The sequence below is a fragment of the Hippopotamus amphibius genome, chromosome 8 (genome assembly GCF_030028045.1).
Source record: "Hippopotamus amphibius kiboko isolate mHipAmp2 chromosome 8, mHipAmp2.hap2, whole genome shotgun sequence".
Lineage (NCBI taxonomy): Eukaryota > Metazoa > Chordata > Mammalia > Artiodactyla > Hippopotamidae > Hippopotamus > Hippopotamus amphibius.
The window spans coordinates 10,177,828-10,197,476 of record NC_080193.1 but is presented as its reverse complement, the minus strand read 5'-3'; the positions used below and the strand labels follow the sequence as shown (position 1 = coordinate 10,197,476).

Below are 19,649 nucleotides of genomic sequence, written 5' to 3'. Positions count from 1 at the left end.
GTAAAAATCTAACATGCTGTTTTATTCCTAGCAGTTATGTTCCAAGTGTTTAAAATGCAGGTAGGCGTGTGTGTGTGTGTGTGTGTGTGTGTGTGTGTGTGTGTGTGTGTTTGATTTAATCTGTTAAAGAGGCACTGTGAAGTGGACTTTAAATTAATATGTAAAATAACACTATTGCCTCAAGCCAGGCTATTGATTATTTCAGAAACCTGGGCCAGGGGCCAGAACACCTGGATTCTTGTCCCAGCTCTGGTTATAAACAGGCTTAACCTCTCTAGAGCCTCAGTTTTCTCATATGTAAAACAGTGATATACACACTTTATTATAGTGAGGATCAAATGACGTGAAAACGAACACAAATGGAGGTAGGGTCACCACAGCTGGCCTGTGCCTTGGAAGACCGTGGTTATTGACTGGAGGGAGGAGTGGTGGGGATTCTGAGAGACTTTGGCATGGACAGAGTTAAATCCCAGCAGCCCATATCCCCGCCTCATCTGGGATGCCACATTTTGGTATCTGCATAAAAAATTATTGCCATTTTTAGAATTTGAAAAGGGAACGGTAAAAACTTATCGGGTCCATAAACCTTGTGACCTGCCGTTTGCCCAGTGATCACCAGGCAGGTCACTGGATCATGTTCAGTTTTATGAAACAATCTTGCAACAGTTATTCCACATAGAGATCCAAAGCTCGGCCTGCAGCTTCATCCCAGTGTTACCACCTGTTTAGTATGAGATTTCAAGCGAAAGTAGGACAACCAATAACTTTTGTAGAAAGAGGCATATTTCAGAGAGATGAGTAGAGATGAAAACATCAATTCCAAGATCCAGAGGGAAATAAACTGAAAACCTTTATGCACCAGAGATTGACCAACTGCTATTTTCAAGTGGAATTATTCTCCTGACCTTCGTTTTCGGGAGTGCAGGGGGGCCGTGGCCAAACCCTAGGTTTCCTAAACTGAACTGTACTCAAGATACTTACCATGTCCCCTAACGAACACATTCAGCTAATTTACACCCATCATAAAAGCGAGTTATCTTAGCAAACACTATCTTAACTTTCTTTAAAGTTGAGATGAAGAAGTCTGCAGGTGCTGCTTGAGATTAGGGGCTTGGAGTCTTATCAGTGGATAATGGTTCTTCCCACGGGATCTCAATCTTATATCCGCATTCATTTCCAGACACGGGTCTAGCTTGGACTTTGAACTCTGTCATTCACGGCACTGCAGCCATTTGAAGTTGCTGTAGTCCAACTCGTCATCTTTGATGTCATCTTGCATTCACAAGGAAACTGGGACCAAGCTGGTGGTTATGGTCTTTCTCTTTCCTGTCATTATTTAGAGCAGACTTTGCCTTTTTTAAAAAAAAGAAAAATCTGTTTATTGGCTGCACCGGGTCTTCATGCTGCATGCGCGCTTTCTCTAGTTGTGGCAAGCGGGGGCTACTCTGCTGTGCGTGGGCTTCTCATCGTGGCTGCTCCTCTTGTTGCCAGGCACGGGCTCTGGGTGCACAGGCTTCAGTAGTTGTAGCACACGGGCTTAGCTGCTCCACGGTGTGTGCGATATTTCTGGACAAGGGGTCGAACCCGTGTCCCCTGCATTGGCAGGCAGATTCTTAACCACTGCGCCACCAGGGAAGTCCCAGAGCAGACTTTGCCTTGACACCTCTCATCACGTGTGGTGTAATGAGCTTGTGTGTGGAGCAAGTATCTCCACAAACTTTGTTATCCAGTCAGCCCTCTGTATCCCACATTCGCAGATTCAACCAACCACAGATCAAAAATATCTGGGGGGTCAAAATATTCCACAAGGTTCCAAAAAGCAAAATTTGAATTTGCCTCACACCAGCAACTATTTACATTACCATTTACATTGTATATATAACTATTTATATAATTTACATTGTATCAGGTATTATATGTAATCTAGAGATGACAATGTATTTGGGAAGTTATATGCAAATACCATGCCATTTTATTAAGGGACTTGAGCATCACAGATGTTTGGTATCTGTGGGGCATCCCGGAAGCACTCTCCTGCGGATAGTGAAGGAGGACTGTACTTAATTCCCAGCCCTGTCTTACGTGTAGAAGTTGCTCAATGGAAGTTTACTGCTGGTAACGGTCCACCCAAGCTTTAATAAACCCTAAAGATAAAGTTAGAAACTATTAGTTTAATGAAATAATCCATAGGTATGGCATGTCTTGACCTAAGAGTACCAGTTTTTACAATGCTCAAACTATTGCTTACTTTTCCCCACAAAAGCAAAGCAGATCCTTCACATCTCCGGGAAAAAACCAAGGCCTCATTTCTGGAACCCATTTTTTACGGGTCACCCCTCACCGCCTTTTTTAATACTGACACATTTAGGTGTAGGCAAAGTCTGGGAGGCTGAATGATCACCTTAACTTCCAAGAACAGCCTCACAAAGCACTTTGGCTTCAAAGGAGCGAGCAGATTTACTCAGATTAGAGAGATCTGATGTTGGCTTGGCTTCCTGCACTCCACAAGAGGCAGTCCCTCTCCGGGAGGGTGGCTGCAGAGGTGCTCAGAGCAGCCGGACACTGGCTGTGGAGTTTCCATTTGCAATGAGTAGCATGGGGCGTGTGGACTGTGTGACTTGGGCAGGAGGGCCAAGAGGAGTGTGATACCTTTGTTGTACACAACCGAGGACTGGGAGGAATTCTAATGTTCCAATAACATACATAATGGGAAGGATCTAGAAAGACGTGAGGAGAAAAAAAAAAAGATTCAAAGGCTGTCTAGAATATTGTAGGAGCACCCTCTAAGGAAGCAGTCTTTATTTGTATTTTAAGAGAGTGAACACATAATGGAAAATGCTGTGACGGTGACACAAAGTTCAGTCCCTTTTTAACCGACTTCCTGGGGAGAAAGTCAAAGACACGGGGAAGCAGAACAGTGGAATGCAAACATAGAAATTACCTCTGTTCACCTCAGTGAGTAAACGATGTGGCCTAACCGCAGCCATTCCCAAGACCTGTCTTCGCTCAAGGTAAACGCTAAGTAAACAGAATGCTGAGCTGTGTATCTGAAACAAACGTGATGCTGCATATACTGGCCTCGTGTGCAGAGAAGGAATTTTGGTCAGACCATGACAAGAAAGGCAGATGGTTCTATGGAATCAAAAGCACAGTTCTTTGTGACTGGGAACGTTTCACTGGCAACGCTAACTATATACAGCCACTAACTGGAACGGTAGTTTCTGTTACTCTTCCCATCCCAAAAGCAGCGTGACAGACAGGAAATGGACGCAGAACAGAGGAGGATGTTGCTAGGTGATCTCAGTGCATCCTGTGGGAATGACTCCATGGGCCGGGCTGGAGTGAGGGTGCCCTCGGCCGCATTCCCCACGTCTCTATGTTGTGCGGTGGTTATTTACAGAAGGGTTAGACAAAATAGTTAACTACTAAAGGTATCCAAAAAAGGCCTGAGAAAATCTGGTTAAAATGTATAACCTTGTATTGCTACTGACGGGAGTAGTCGTTTTTATATCTTTTAAAAATAATAAAAAGATTCTGTTAAAAAATATATTTATCCAGAAAGATGTTGATTTGAACTCTAAAAAGCGACGTGGAATCATCATTTTCCCTTTTGAATACAGAGCCACTGAGTTCCGTTTGTAGCTCCATTTCTAATTTCAAGCCCACCCCTTCCTTTCAGGTGCGCCTAGGGTACGTAGCGGGGGTCTTCCTAGGCCTCTGCGAGGAGACTCTTCACCAGAGAAGGTATGGAACACACCCCTGGTTTGGTGATCCTTTGGCCAGTCTGCCCACTTCAGTAACAAGCCTGGGGCTCTCCTAGCTGCTCCTTCAGGGCCAGGATTAGCTGCCTTGGATTTCGCCTGGAGGATCCTGCTCTGAAAGGAACTGCCTTTACAAATTCAAATCAGATCCCTCAAAAAGTGGAGTGAGGTGGTTTGAAACTATTAGTCATTTTTAAGGCTAAGGCAACATCTGTTGTCATCTGTATATCTTAATTTGATGCAAATAGTCAACCCTAATCTAAAATAGATCCTGTACTTATCTCCTCTTTAGCTGGGGGTGGAAGGAATGGATTAAGGTGGGGATGGAGCTGGGACAGTGACAGTGCCCTAGAAACCCTGTATAAAGGTAAAGATAAAGGAGCAGATCCGCACAGATGATCCATTTCTTTGGTGAACTGTAGAGTGTACCCTAAAGTCTTATATACCCCACTCTGCAAAGGCTGCTGCTCTCGTGTATATAAAAGCACCCTGACTCTGCAAGAACTTGCTTTGTTATCACTCCTTGATAAAAATTAATCTACAAACTCGGGGGGAGGGGTGGGTTTTTATCTAAAGCTCGTAGTAAAAATGTGACCTGCAAGCCAATATAGCTAATGGGAAGTGACGATGCTCTCCTTTCCTCAAGCCTGGAGATGGGGCTGCTGGAGCCCAGCCCCTTTACCGGGAGCATCGCAGGTGGACCCCAGGGCACCCGGCCCCACACCTCTGGAGAAAGCAGCGGACAGCTGCCTTCCGCTGTGTGAGGCGCAGTCCCTCCACCCGCATGCAGACACAGCCTCTGCTTTGTGCACCGTGGGCTGGGCGGGAGGCGGGAAGGGCTATTTCTCCGTGAGTGACAGCTGTAAGACCTGCTGCAGCTCCGCCTCCTCCTCCCGCAGCCGCAGCTCCTGCTCCTCCAGCTCTTTGGCAGAGAGCTCCATGGCCAGCTGCAGGTCGCTGTCAAAACGGCTGTTCTCACTAGAGGCGCCGGGGCACAGGCCTTCGGAGCTGGTGAGGAGGCTCTCCTGGATGGCCCTGCGTTCGAATGACAAGGGGAAAGAGACAGTGATTAACACCACCATCGTGGCAGCAGAAGCCACCTTTCTTAACCGTGGACCTGGTGCACGCCGTGCCAGGTGCTTCAGATCTGCTCCATGTGCACAAATCCATCAATTTCACCTGACTCTGGGGGTGTAGGTGCTGGGTGCACGTACATACCTGCCTGAGATCACCTAGCCACGAAGTGATGGGGCTAGAAATTGAACTTGGATCTATTTTAAAGTAAAACCCAGCTTCTTCAACAGGTTTTCACATGTGCCCAGACTATAGGAAAATGCTTTGTAAAATGAATCTTTCCAGTCTAACCCCTTTTAAAACAGATAATCTGGGGATTCCCTGGTGGTCCAGTGATTAGTACTCTGGGCTTTCATTGCTTCATTGCCGAGGGCACAGGTTTGATCCTTGGTCGGGAACTAAGATCCCACAAGCCATGTGGTGCAGCCACAAATAAATAAATAAACAATCGAATCATCTCTGTAGCCCTTCCCTAAAGTGTCATCATCCTTAAAAAATTGTATACACTTCCCACTGAGAGCACCTAGACCCTCTGTGATCATACATTCTTCACAGAAGATCAGAAGGGTCTGAAAACACTGAGTGGGTGCCTTTCTGCCCATGGCCCTGGTCAGCAATTCTGTCACCAGTTCCTGGAAGCTCAGCCTCCAAGAGTTTAGAGCTAACTTAATGAGGAACTGCCACAAGAGGAAGCAGGAGAGCTAACATTTTATCAAGTCTCTCTTGCCACGCCCGCTGCTGCATGTCCTAAGGGCCTGTGCCAACCTCAGGTTACTCATCAAGGTCATGTCAATCACCTCTCGTACTGGGCATCGTAGGTATGTGCCTGGCCAATCCCTCCGTTAGAAGCTGGTCCTGAAAGCTCCTAGGAAAGACAAACGTGATGGACATGAATACCCCTTAGAAGGAATAAGTTGTACCAATAACGAAATGAAAGCAGCAAGAACAAGATTAAAAATATCTGCAAGTCCATTATCGACAGTGCTGTGTGAAAAATTAATAGGGTCTGGGGTTATCTCTAAAATGACATCCAAATGTCAGATAATATATGGTCTACTACCCTGATTGACGGCTACCACCTTCTCATACTTGATATAAAATCAATCTATTAAAAACAGCAACCGTAGGCAAAGTTTAAAAGAACAAAACAGGTAATTCGTTCAGGGTGAGATTGGAACACATAACTCATTATTTGTCATCTTTGACTCTGGCTATGCCTCTTTTCAAAATTTATGGCCAACAAGGTTTATGTAGTTAATGAGGGACAAAATAAGCTCACTTACAATAGGGAGAGGAAAAGCATACTGGATTGACAGTGATGGCTAGGGAAGGGAAGCCTCTCAAGGGGAACATGCCAACACTGGGGTCTGGCCCTTGGCCCAGCAGCCTCAGAAAACAGAATGGATCCAAGAATGGGTCCATGGGAGGCGAGGCTCACATTACCCAAGCTCTGAGACTTCAGAATAAAACCAGAATGCCAAAAATCTCAGCTGGGGGGACACTGGAGTGTGGGGACCATTGTAAAAGCTTAGCGGCCCCATGAAGGCAGGCACTGGGACTGCTTCACCCAGGAGCTCCCAGCACCTGGCACAGAGCCCAGCAACAAAGGAGGCACTGTGTGAACACCTGCTGAATGAACAGTGGAAGGACAGAAGAAACCAGTGGACAAACAAATGCACAGCAAGCGCCGAGGACCATACCAAAGGGCGGTGGAGGCAGAAGCAGACCCCACTCTAGTAGAGCGAGAAGCCACACAGGGAGGGGACGGAGGCCTGGATGGTCCCAGGCAGGTGAGGCCTTGAGGAAGGACCACATAGGAAGACAAGAGGCAACTGTTCTCCTGCTGGTCTGTCCTATCCTTAGTGCTACTTTCAGCCAGAGATTCAATTATGCCCCTTACCACAGAATGAAACATTTGAGTAAAAAAAAGATTTTAACAATGAATCCACGAACATTTTCATCACACACTTAATTGAGCAACCACAACGCAATGACTGGTCTTCATTGGGAAGGAAATTGGGAGTAAAATCCACATACCTTTGTATGTGACTACTGACACATAGATAAATATTCTAGGGAAAATATGATGGCATAAACTAGCAAGAATTTACTGTTTCACCACTGGAAAGTTATATAGCACACTCCGAGAGATAAAAGATTATTAGCTACATCAGTAAGTATGAGGAAAAGACAAGTCTGTCAGGCTATATCCTGTGAATGATGCTGACTGGGGCTATGCAAACGGTCTCATATCATAAGTTTTTATAAAAGACCAGGTGCATAAAATATTAAAAAATCCATGTATAGACCATGAACATGCCACACTTGTCATTTAGAGTGCGTCTGTCGGCTTAGCCAAAGACAGGCCAAACGGGAGGGCAAAACCTTCCAAGCCCCACCATTTATTCTGATAAATGCACCTGGCTCCTGCTGGACTCCAGTAAGCTCTGCTGGATGGCAAACTGCATTATCTCATAATCTTCGTCCTGCAAATGCACGTTTCTGCCGTTGTCTTGAACGTGGTAAGATTCAGGAATTTCAAACACAGATTGATCAACCTCAAAGTTTGTGAGAGGGGAAGCTGAAACACAAAAGATGACGGTCCAGTGCCTGAGTCAGTAAAATAAATTTCCACTTCAACTTTTTATAAAAATTTTTTAAATTAAAAAAAAATGAAAAAATTAAAATGATGAAAATCAAGATTGGCTACTATGTGAGAGAGATTTCGAAGAAGAATAATCTTGACAGAGGAAAGTACCAGAATAGTTTTTTTTCTTTTTGCCTTGACTTTTAGTAATAAAATGAATAGTCACACACACAAAAAATACAGAAGACTGTAAAATGAAGAGTGAAGATCTCTCTTCCTATACCCTGTCTTCTATTTCTAGATTCCAGAGGTTTTATTTGTGTGTCCTTTGAGGAATGTGATGTCCATGTGTGTATATACACACAATCACACCAATGTGTTTATTTTTTCCTTTTTATTGTGAAATATAGTAAACATATAAAAGAGTATATAAGATACCTGTAAACTTAAAATAAAAATGATAATAATAAAACAAAGGCCTGCATATCCTTCATCTAGCCCAAGACACAGAACACTATTTTACCACAATTAAAAAAAAATGAAAAAAATTCAATTAAGTTCCGATATACTAACAATGAGTAACTGGAAAATAAAATTAAGAAATAAATCCATTTACAACAGCATCCAAAATCTGAATTAGACTGATGGCATAGAGCCTGAGGAAATTTTGGGGGACGATGGAAATGCTCTATATCTTGCCTGTGGTGATGGTTAGAGGGGTGTATTCATTTGTCAGAATGCACTGAACTGTCACATTTAAAATGGGAGTATTTTATTACATACACGCTACACCTCAATAAAGTTGCTTCTTAAGAACAGGCTGTCTTTTTAATTCGAGTGGGGTCATACATATTCTACAAATTGTTTTTCTCACTTAACTGAAACTAAATCTAAAATTTTCTTCCATTCAAGACAGAGATCCACTTCATAAGATACTCTAATTTCAAACTGAATAATCAGTATAATGATTAAATGTATAAATTGTTTTCAATCACAAAATCCAACTTTTTTTTTTTTTTTTTACCTGAATCAGACTGGGTCCCTTCCACGTTTTGAGATACAGTTTCTTCAGCAGTGCTACAGCCATTAACATTTCCAAATGTAATCCGTGCATTTAAGACATGAAACAAGGGAATTTCTAACAAAATAAAAGCTTTTATAAATAAACTTTACTGAGAAGAATAACAGCCACCATTTACTGAGTGCTTACTATGCTGGTACCATGCCAAGTACATTTTATAAGTATGATTTCATTCAATCATCATAACAACACCTCCCAATATACAGATGGGAAAACTGAGACTCAGAGAGGTTAAGCGACTTCTCCTAGATCACAGTAAGTGATCGAGCCAGGATTCGAGCGTCATGAATATACGACTATCCAAAATGTAAATTCCTCACAAGCAATCAGTATTATATGTGGTATCACGCACACTAATTCAAGCCCTAAAACATATTAATGTATCAAAGGATCTTAGTGTCAACTGTCTTCCTCAATAAGTCTAATTTGCAGTTTCACTTAAGTAAGGTTTGATATAAAAATAACGAATGTGTCACATTTTTATGCTTTTTTCATCTGTCAGCACCATCTGTAAATAGAACTATTGGCTGGGGGAATCTCCTAATTTTGATATGCAAAATAAACTAAGACTCATGACACTTCTCTACACCAAATTAAACTAGAGGGTAACTCTGCCCTCTTCCGTTAAGTCTACCATCTGCTACTTTTGCCTCAAGTGCTACAATTCTCTGCAGCTCTCTCTGTTTCCCACAAAAACAGGCAGAACCTATGGGTGCTCCTGTGGTTTATTTAATGGTACCTATTTTGACAGGAAATCCAGGTGGGAATTCCAGTTTGATGAAGTCTCTCAGTCGGGCAAAATGAGCGCTGGTTCGGGCCATCAGGTCAATGATGGGGATGACCTGCTCCACAAGAGACAGAGGAAACTCCTCACACATCCACAGCGTTGCTTTAAACCTGCCAGGGTGGATGAGAAAAGACTTGAGGCCACGTCCCCCAGACAGGGAGACTGCGTTACTTCTATGCAGTAGGCTAGATGAGGCCCGCTTCCTTATGCCCCAGTCTTCCCAGTCATCCTACCTCCCCTGAGTCAGAGCTGGGAAGGGACTAGAGCCACAGAGAACTCGCATCACCCTGACATCTGAAAGCGGGCAAGCAGCAGAAATGACCTTCACTACGAGCTTTAATCGATAGAGAGCAGGAAGAATTGGTAGCTGGTAGAAACCATTTCATCTGATCAGCTGAAGCTTGTTGGCAGTTAAAGAATAAAAAATAAGGAATTCTTATAGCCAATCTGTATTCTAATCGGAGAAGAGCTAATCATAAAATGGACAATTTACTGTTAGCGTTCATCAGATAAAAGAATTTGAATTTTTTTTTTATGGCTGCATGGCATGCAGGATTTCAGTTCCCCAACCAGGGATTGAACCCATGCCCCCTGCACTGGAAGTGTGGAGTCTTAACCACTGGACCATCAGGGAAGTCCCAGTAATTTGAAATTACGTTCAAAGGAAGGGGATGGAAGAAGGACAGAACATGACACTGGAAAACAGCACGACTTCTGAAACAAACAAGAATTCGTTAAGTGGAAGATAGCCGCTGGGTCTCTCTTACTTTTGTGTTCTAATCGTCAGCTCTTTCGGCCTTCCGATGTCCCTGTCCTTCAGATCGAACTCTTCGTTGAAGTACTCATCAGGTGTGATGGCTGTGGGGTTGTTGGCAGTGGCACGCTCTGTGGTGAGGTCCTACCGAGCCAGAACTCAGGGGAGTCAGAAATGCCAAATGATGCTGCCAGGTGGAGGCCTGGGGCACCCCGCCTCTGAGGTGGACATGCTAGCCAGCTACAGGGCAGGACGTTCTAGTCATTAACTTTTTTTTTTTATTAAGTTACTGTACAGAACAAGAAAATCGACAAACATTATAGCCAAACTACATGGCCAAGTCTGATGGATTTCTCCATTTCAAATCGTTCCTCCACTCTCCTTTGCCTTTTTGTCTCCTGATTACAGAAAGGAAAAAAAAAGAGATACAGACAGAAATATCTGAAAGCACGTGGGATCTGGAAGAGTTGGACTTCAAGTTCCAGTTCTGCCCTTCTCTAGCCTGGGACACTGGAGAGGTAATTTCATGTTTCTGACCTGCCGTGACCTCCACAGCAGCAATTTCACACGGTTATTGTGAGGATGGAGTAAGAAAATGTTTGTTCCACTGCTCTATGAAAACATAAAGTCCTGAATCTGTTTTTCAGTTGCATTTTTATGGAGAGGTCCTAGTTTAAAACAGATAAGAGAGGAAGCACCTGGTTTCTATAATCACTTACCCGCCTTTAAAATCTTTATTTTCAAAGACTCCCTCATCTTATTCCCCTCCAAAAGAAGATCTCAGATTCCAGCTGGGGAGTACTCTTTAGCCTTTTCAAATAGAGTGGCCTGCTCAGGATTCAGTAAATGCCTCAACGATCACAGAACAGTCATCGCCTGTTACACTGTGATGAAAGCTCACGCTTCGACTTACCCCTTGAGCACCAAACTGGTGTTCCACAGTCCCCAGCAAAGACTCCAGTGGGTTCCTGTCCGCTAGAGGGGGGGAGGGGAAAGTTGAATGTCGACTATAACAGCTTAATTATGATTACAGAAAAAGATTCTCATCCTACCTTCCTGTTTCTCCATCATGCATTAGGAAATCCATCTATGGACAGGCCAAGAAAATCACCCCCAATAGCCATCAGCTAACTTATCCTTTCTAGGACACTTTTTATTAGGATCTCTAAGCTAGATGAACACCAGTTATAAGAATTCAACCGGAACAGTAGAAAGAGTTTGGATTCAGGAACGAGCCAGATCTAGATTCCAACTACGCCTTGGCTGGTCACCTCCTGTGTGCCCAAGGCCTCAGCTTCCTCATCTGTCAAACTGGACTAATGGGAAGAGTCGTGGAGGTGGGAGTTAGCAGTGACCGCGTGCTGAGCACACGCCGCAGGCCGCAGTCTCGAGGCTTACGTGTAACAACTCATCTAACCCTCCTGATGACGCTAAGGCAGGTCTGGCAGCACTCACGTCACTGCTGAGGAGACAGAGGCACAGCGGGTAGGCGACTTCACAAGGCCCTGAACCAGCCTCGGGCCAGCTGGGAGATGGCAGCCACAGGCGGGCCATGTTTTGGCTCATAGCCCAAGTCCTGTCCAAATCTCTCATCATGACAGTTTGAACTAAATCACGCATTCCAGTGATAAGGATACTGGAGAATATTTATCTACTTTTTTGGCCGATTCCAACAACTGTTCATCGTAACACATAAACAAGCCCTTGTGAATGGCTTCAATTACAGCTGGAGCCAACCACAGGGGAGGACCTCCAAAAAGGAGTCAGACTAAGGAAAATTTTATTAAAAGGAAATTTGCATTGGCATTGACCTGATCACAATAACCCTCAAATTTAACAGAGCCAACAAAGATTTTCTCTAAGCTAAAAAAAAAAAAGGGGTGGGGGGGAAGAGATGAGATTACCTTTATATCTCTTTTTTTCTTCCTCGGTCAGATGTTCTGTCCGTATTCTGGTTATCACGCTTACGTTGTTCACAGTGTAAACCTTGAGAGATGTGTGCAAAAGGAAACAGTGACACAGGGAATCAAAACTCAACAAATAAGCATAGCAAGAGCAAGAATGCTGAAGCCAAAACAAAACAAAATCCAGCAAAATAAAAATGAGAAATGGTTAACATTCATTAGGACCCTTCAGAGAAAACACAGCTACTACGAACTCAGAAATGCATCAGCAGTTACTTTGCATCTCTGACATTTTTAATTACCCCTGAGGAGTTAACAGTGGCAGGCTGCACCTTCCTACTTGCCCTTCCTCTTGCTAAATACTCTCAAAGAAAGTCCTGCAATTTAGGCCTCCCAGCTGGATTTCTACTAAGGGACCCAAACCTGTATGGCGTACTTGGACTGATCTGTGGTAATCTTAAACTAAGACTGACTTAGACAGCCATCTGCTGGGCAGAAGGAGAAAGGAAGGAACACAAGGTTCTCTATACCAGTAAGATGTAGAGAAAACCAGCAAGCCACTATTTAAAAGGTATTCCGTATATTGACCCCGAGTGATTTTAACTGCCAGGGTCAATGCTCTGTTTTCAAGGTTGATTGAGGAATACTGGGGTCTGGAAAATCAAACATCACAGTTCACAGAGAATTAACTATACGCCGAACGTGGATTCCCAGTGTTCAAAGACTCAGGAAACACACGCAGTACTGGAAGGACTATTTCTAAGTGCATCTCACTGAGCATGACGTAAGCCTTCTTTGCTCACTCAGAGGTCACCAGAGGACCCTGCTGCTCCTGGCAGCATCGCCAGGAGCCATCAATCCCCACTGCACTGCAGGGTAACGAGGCCAGGAAACCGCTTTCCAGTTGACAGCACGCCAGATGACTCGATCGACTGTCGTCTCCACTATGACAGCTATCTTCTAAATTCACGGACATCACGTTCATGGGCTGGAAGCCTCCTGCTTCCAGTTAGGCTGACTAAAAATATTGGGAGACTCACAAAAGCTACTTTACAATATATATATATTTTTAACCCACTCAGGTGATAAAAAAATAGATGAACAAGCATGTTAAGTCTAGTTCTTTCTTTCTTTTTTTTTTAAAGAATTAAAGGAATTGTTACTCCCACCAGGACAACTGGTACCTGGACTCATTTCTCTACAACATAGTTTCTCTTTGGCATCACTAGAGATCTCCTCAGGACATGCTATTCTGAAAGTCAAATAAGATACAAATCCAAGGAAGAGACACACTAGACAGAACTTATTCCCCAGAGCACCTCCATGGCATAGATGCATGACAAAATCTGAACAGACTCCTCATTTGCATAGAAGCTAAATAGCTATATTAAATCTTATTTTAAGAGTTTCCTTTTACCTTTGCTTCGTAACCATTAACAACTTCTGCTTTATCTGTCCTCCAGCCCCAGAATCCGGATTTAGTTCTGATAAAAAGTGAACACCACAAATTTCCACATGTACAATATGCCATTCAGATTTATCCCTGCAGCCTTTATAGGTTTTTTTCCCCCAGCTTAAGTTAGTTTGAAGGACACTTGGAAATTAGGGTCCTACTGTCCACAAAAGGATGTTATTAATGAAGGAAGGCTCAAACATCCCCCACCCCCTCCCACAGTTATTAATCAATTTGCCTCACCCCCAGCAGAGAAAGCCTCCATTCTTGGCTTCTTTACAAAAGCTGCCGGCAGAGGTGACAAAGGTGATGACATTTATTGGACAGCTGTCCCAAAGAAGTGAGTGCAGATGACCAGCACCCAAGGGCTCGCCACTAGGTGGCATCTGGGCCAGAGCACTTATCTGGGTCATCCCAACCTCAGGCACCAAAAGAGTCGGTGGCTCTATCGCCATAAGCAGCTGTATCTCAATCCAGGAATTCTCAGAACAGTGAGGCACAGACCACCCTGCTCCTGGGGAGGAAATGGGTGGGGCAGGAACCCAGCACTGTGGAGAGCTGCTTAGAGAAGCCATTAGCGCCTGCACAAAGGCTTGGGAGTCGCATGCTTTATCAGGTTTGGTGCAGCAGGGGAAAAGAATATCAAAAGCAGTTTTTCAGCCCGGCCGTTGAGTCCAGCTCTGTGGAACTGCTTTTGAAGCAGTCCAGCACTTCAGCAGCAGCTGCAGCATTGGGAAAGTGCCCGGACACCCAGTTACTCAACTCAATATACTCCTGGAAAAAAATGCATTTAGGAACTGAAAGCAGCCACGAGGCTCTGATTCTTTTGCAAAGCAGCTCACCCTGGGAAGTGCTCCCAGTCCCCGGGGAGCCCTGCCCAGGCTGCCCCTTTGTCTAGGACATCACATCCCAGCTCTGCTGTGACTGCTGCACATGGGCCTGTGTCAGACAACTGCCTGCCTCCTGCTCCGACCCCAGAGTGAAGCAGGACACCAAGCAGGAAGCTCCAGCAATGGTGGCAGGGAGGTGGTTGGTTATCTGCCTGGTGTGTTTCCAAACAGTTTGCTTTTCTTCTAATGAGATTTGGTAAATGAAATTAGTCCAGACAGGGTATGAGGAGTTTTATGCGTGCATTACAGTCCATCAGAGAAAGGAGGGACCTGAGCTTTAATTTTCCTATTCATTACCCACAATTAGTGCAATGTGACCCACAGAGGGAAAAAGAAAACTCCTAAAGGGATGACACTGCACACTAGCTATCTCTAATTTACAGTCCAGAAGCAAATTTAGGGACCACGCCTGACCAATTAATAAATTAGTCAGTGATCAATGAAAATCAAGATATTCCTTTGGGTGAACAGTTCAACCCTCAGCTCCTGTCTTTCACTAAAACCTTGATACCTTGGCATGGAAAATTTTCACTTTCTGGCCCTCGGTCTTCCGAGGGACCAAAGGATGACTAGGTCGGCTCAACTTTATCCTTTGCGGATACTGAGAAATCAGAGCCGCACCTTCTCCCTGGGAACCGCCACGCTTCTCACTCACCCATATCCTCTCTACCTGCAATCCTGGCTACTCCACCTCCTTCCCCACGTCCACTCTCTGACAGCTTAGTTACTAAACTCAACGTCTACATCCTATTTTAAAACCAAGATTCTAATAAATCCTTGGCTCCTTGATTAACTGTATGTGCAGAGGCATCTGAAAATGACAGGAGAAAACCCAGCTTCCTCTTTTGCCATTTTCACCTCTGCCCGTCTCCACTGAGACCACCACACCGAAGGCCACTTCGCAGCTGCTGGGACTCGGAGGCTGTCACACAGTGTGGAGAAAGGCTCTGAGGGTGGCAGGGAATGTTCTGTTTAAGGTGGGCAGAGCAGAACCTTTTAGAAAAATCCAAACTGCAACCAGGGGGTGTATATCCGCAGGCCCAAAATTCACTTGGGAAAAGTATTACTTTGCAAGCATCAAGCTCTGAGTAAGAATAGAACAAAGAAAATGATGAAAAAGGCTGTCATACTATAACAGACCCACACCTTCCAAATTTAACCAGCTGAACACTCACTCACACCTTGGGTAAGAAGGAAACAAGCACATTTTTTTCTAGCAGCAAACCTCACCCTCAAGAGGGGCTCAAGCCCTTTGCTAAAAGCATGAGAAGCGCACTGAGCACCAATTTCATTCTAAGCACCACCAAAAACAGCAGCTGCCTTCTAGAAATTCTCTCTCAGCAACCCTCTGATGGTCGCAAAATGAGGGTTATGCTGAACCGTCTGAAAACCCCGGGACCACAGGAATACAAAGTGCAACTCAGTACAAATGGAAGGGGCTGTCATTGCCCATCTACCCTCTGCTGGGTCACAGCCAGCAACCAACACACTCTCCATAAATTACACTTCAGAGCAAACAATGACGCTAAACTCTGCTCCTGAACTGGAGGGAACAGTGGCTCCTTTCATGACATCTGAGATTTCATCTCGAGATTCACTCTTTTTTTCCTTTCAGCTGAGGAAACAGAAACCCAAAGATGAAGCCGCCTGCTCAAAGCCACACAGTTAGCAGCCCTGCCGACGGCGCCAGGTTCCTCCAGCCCTCGGCGCCCCCCCCCCCCCCCCCCCCCCCCCCGCATCTTCCAGCTTTATGAGCAAAGCCCTAAGCTAGCGTGCCCTCCCGGCCTGCAGAGGCGAATGCTGAAGCCTGGAGATGTCTTCCCAAGACCCTTACAGGTAAAGCCAAGGTCAGTCCCATGAAGACAGTGGCTGTCACGTGGTAAGGCCGGTACAAGGAGGCTGGCAACAGGGGACTGACCCTGCCTCGGGGCAAGAGGGGGCAGGTGCCACCACCAAAGCAGCAGCACACCTGGCATTTTCTTTTCTGCCACCAACAAATACCCTAACTCCACAGCTTGATCTAAATTAGGGGAAAGGGGCACTTAAACTTTATGTCTGACTAAACAGAAGACTCTCAGTTTTATTAATAAATTTTATACTGGAAGCAAAGAAGAAAAGAAAGAGAGAACAGTTAGTATATTTATTAAGAGAAAAGAAAGCCTAAATCCAGGAGAATACTGTCCATGTCACCTCAGGCTATGCTGCTTTGGTTTACAGAGAGCTGGATGTGACATCCTAGGCAAACACTCAGGGCTCTTACAGACTCCCTCAGTTCAGTGTGTTCTACTGTAGAAACACTTAGCCCAACAGCTGGGACAGCCTCCACCCTCCACCCTCCGTTATAAAGGCCCTCCCTGCCCCGGTGCTGCCCACAGGCAGAGGCCCAGACATGGTGTTCTCACGCTGGTTAACCGAGGTGCAGACCTCCCCAGAGGTCTCCCCAGCTAAAGTCTGGAATAAAACGGAAACCCCGCCAGACTCTTGCTCTAAACTGTTAAGCCTCATGGGGAAGCAGGGGGTGGACAGTGGGGAGAACCACACTTAATCGTCAGTGTGAATCTGACTGACTATTATCAGTATAACTACACTCAATACTGGATCGACTCAACCTTGGAAACTCAAAGCTCCATGGTTTGGGACTAGGGAGTCTTGTGGATTGCCAAACACAAAAATAAAATTCAAGTAAAATCTATTAGAAAAGGGCCCATAAAAGAATATGAACACATTTCTCCAAGGCTTAAACCAATGTGCTATAAAAATGACATATGGTAAAGGATGTCAGCTGCGGTCTCTGTTTGGTTAGAGCAGAGATCAACTTTAAAACCCACTAGTGTTTCTTATGCCATATTAGAAACATGCCAATCCACCCATACTTTCCAATTAATATATACATGCCACTAAAGATGGCAGTAAAGGGATTAGACATGAAAATGCAGAACCTAAATCCGTACCTTTCAAAAGCAATGTTTTTAGTATCGAGGCTGGTGTTAATGACTGGGCTTGTGAGCCGCCGCTCAACCTCCCTTCCTTTTGGCTTCATCAAGTCCAGAGTGAGGCGCTCCATTTCCTGGGAAAGGTCAAAGTGTTCGGTGGTAACCACTCTGTCATCGTGGTTGACTTCCATCAACTCCGCCCAGTTGTCTGTTCATGGAAACAAGGGCGCAACTAAGCATAGTGCAAGGAAGATGCAAAACCAGAGAAGCTTCACGTGTTAAACTGCATCATCTTTCATATCTCCCCCCACCCCCCGCCAGCGCTAGCTGATAAAACCTAAAGCCTACTGATGATTGATTACCTACGTGCCCAAGAATGACCTGGCCAACGTTCCATAACTCAGAGGAAGCTCTGGGCCACCTTCCCCAGGGATGCAGACTTTTAAAATAATTTGCCTTCTTTGTTAGCAACGCATTTCATCTGTGTACTTCTTTAAGTATATGATTACATAATTAATAGAAGTTATTTACACAAAACACTGGGTTAAGCCACATCATTTTTCACCCTCCAGGAGGCAGGCCATGCCTGATCGTGGAGGGAATATAAAGAGATACGAGACAGAGTCTTGCACTCGGAGGTTTAGGAACGTCACATGTCAAGAGGATAACAAGTGTTGGATGCTAAATGACGTGTGCAAGAGAACTATCCAGACAAGACATGAGATACAGGAACTGAGAGCTGAGTAACCAGTAAGAGCAACAACGATAACAAACGTGCCCCAGACAGACACGGAAGAGGCACATACACGTGAATACGTTCTGATGGTTAAAAATCACTCTGAACTTAGCAAGAGCAGTGATTACTACAACAGAACCACTTACCTTCTCCCTTAAAGATAAAGCTCCGCCTCCCTCTTATCCAGCTCATATTCTCAAATCCCAGCAATGTGATATCCACACGTAGTTTGGCACCACTTTTCCAAATGCGACAGACGTCATTCGGGCATATTCTGGAAACCAAGGGCACTGGAGAAGAGAAGTGTACTACTGAGAAAACCCTGAGGGCCAAGCAGAACAGCCAGGTCCCAGAAATCAGGATTCTGACTTTAATGAAAGGACAGGAGTGGTAAGATGGCGTTAGTCATACAGAACTGGGCTTGGCACAAGAAGTCATTCTTCAACAATAAAAATGGACTTTCTGTTCTATAGCTGTTTATAAAACTGCAAATCTATGTCTTGTCAAGAGAAAATGCTAAATGAATTTCCCAAGAGTATTCTCAATCCCGAGTGAACCCCTCTTACTGACCGCCATCAGGGCTAGCCTACGTCCATCTGGCTGTCCCCATCCACATATGCTACTCTCGCCATCTGGCTGAGGCCACCATACTGTCATGCCCACCGTTCAAAATATCAGATGTCTAAAACATGCTGCTTTTTAACAACATCTGAGATCAGAGTGGTTATCTGCATTAAAGAGAACCCAGTTTCATAGAAGAACCTAAAGTCCTCTTCTTTCATATACTTTTTATGTCATTTAAACATTTTATTACAAATATGACTTCTTGCCTGAAAGGGAAGTCTGGAAGTGAAAATAGCTGAAAATCTGGCAGCTAGAAGCTGTCATTAACTGATCTACAAGAAACAGAAGTAGAACATCTAGGAAAATTACTGTCAGTCAATCTGCCTTACATAAAATTTTGGAGAAATACATCCATTTTGTTAAAACAAGCTATTCCAATATTCATCTCATCTTCCTCCTTAGAAAAACAAGTTTAAAAGAATCACGTTGAACTACATAAGGAAATGAGTAACTGAGTTATTATAAACCTACTAAGATTTCAGCCATTTAAAGGGAGATTTTAAAAAATGAATAACATGGGGACTTCCCTGGTGGCGCAGTAGTTAAGAATCTGCCTGCCAATGCAGGGGACATGGGTTCGAGCCCTGGTCCAGGAGGATCCTACATGCTGCGGAGCAACAAAGCCCATGTGCTACAACTACTGAGCCTGCGCGCCTAGAGCCTGTGCTGCACAACAAGAGAAGCCACTGCAATGGGAAGCCTGTGCACCACAACAAAGAGTAGCCCCTGCTTGCTGCAACTAGAGAAAGCCCGCGTGCAGCAACAAAGACCCAACACAACCAATCGATAATTTTTAAAATAAATAAAAAAACGAATAATATGGATAAATGTCAGCTATAACTCACAAAAGGAGGAGACAAAATTGTCTATATATTATATTGATGAATGCTTGGAAGAAAAAGTCCTATGCACGTGGTAAAAGATTGGAAGGAACACACCTAAAGCATTAACAGCAGTTGTGCTTATGTGGGACTGTAGGTGACTATTTTCCCTTATTCTCATCTATGAATTTTCCTAGATTTAAAAAAATATACATAACTTTTATAAAGGAAAAATAAACCTATA

The 19,649-nt window shown here is 44.4% G+C and overlaps 1 protein-coding gene across 1 annotated transcript in view; it reads right to left on the bottom strand.

The window, feature by feature from the left end:
* Positions 1 to 2,766: 2,766 nt before the first annotated feature.
* The window catches only part of ANKRD13A (ankyrin repeat domain 13A), a 31,109-nt gene continuing 14,226 nt past the window's right edge, over positions 2,767 to 19,649 (bottom strand). Inside the window, exons 5-15 of the mRNA XM_057744735.1 lie at positions 18,107 to 18,250; positions 17,243 to 17,432; positions 13,366 to 13,432; positions 11,949 to 12,030; positions 10,958 to 11,019; positions 10,058 to 10,188; positions 9,243 to 9,400; positions 8,447 to 8,560; positions 7,256 to 7,416; positions 5,633 to 5,700; positions 2,767 to 4,796 (exon numbers count right to left, since the gene is read on the bottom strand). Of these exons, the coding sequence (XP_057600718.1) occupies positions 4,601 to 4,796; positions 5,633 to 5,700; positions 7,256 to 7,416; positions 8,447 to 8,560; positions 9,243 to 9,400; positions 10,058 to 10,188; positions 10,958 to 11,019; positions 11,949 to 12,030; positions 13,366 to 13,432; positions 17,243 to 17,432; positions 18,107 to 18,250 (1,373 nt within the window). The 3' untranslated portion in view covers positions 2,767 to 4,600. The remainder of the gene's footprint in view (positions 4,797 to 5,632; positions 5,701 to 7,255; positions 7,417 to 8,446; positions 8,561 to 9,242; positions 9,401 to 10,057; positions 10,189 to 10,957; positions 11,020 to 11,948; positions 12,031 to 13,365; positions 13,433 to 17,242; positions 17,433 to 18,106; positions 18,251 to 19,649) is intronic.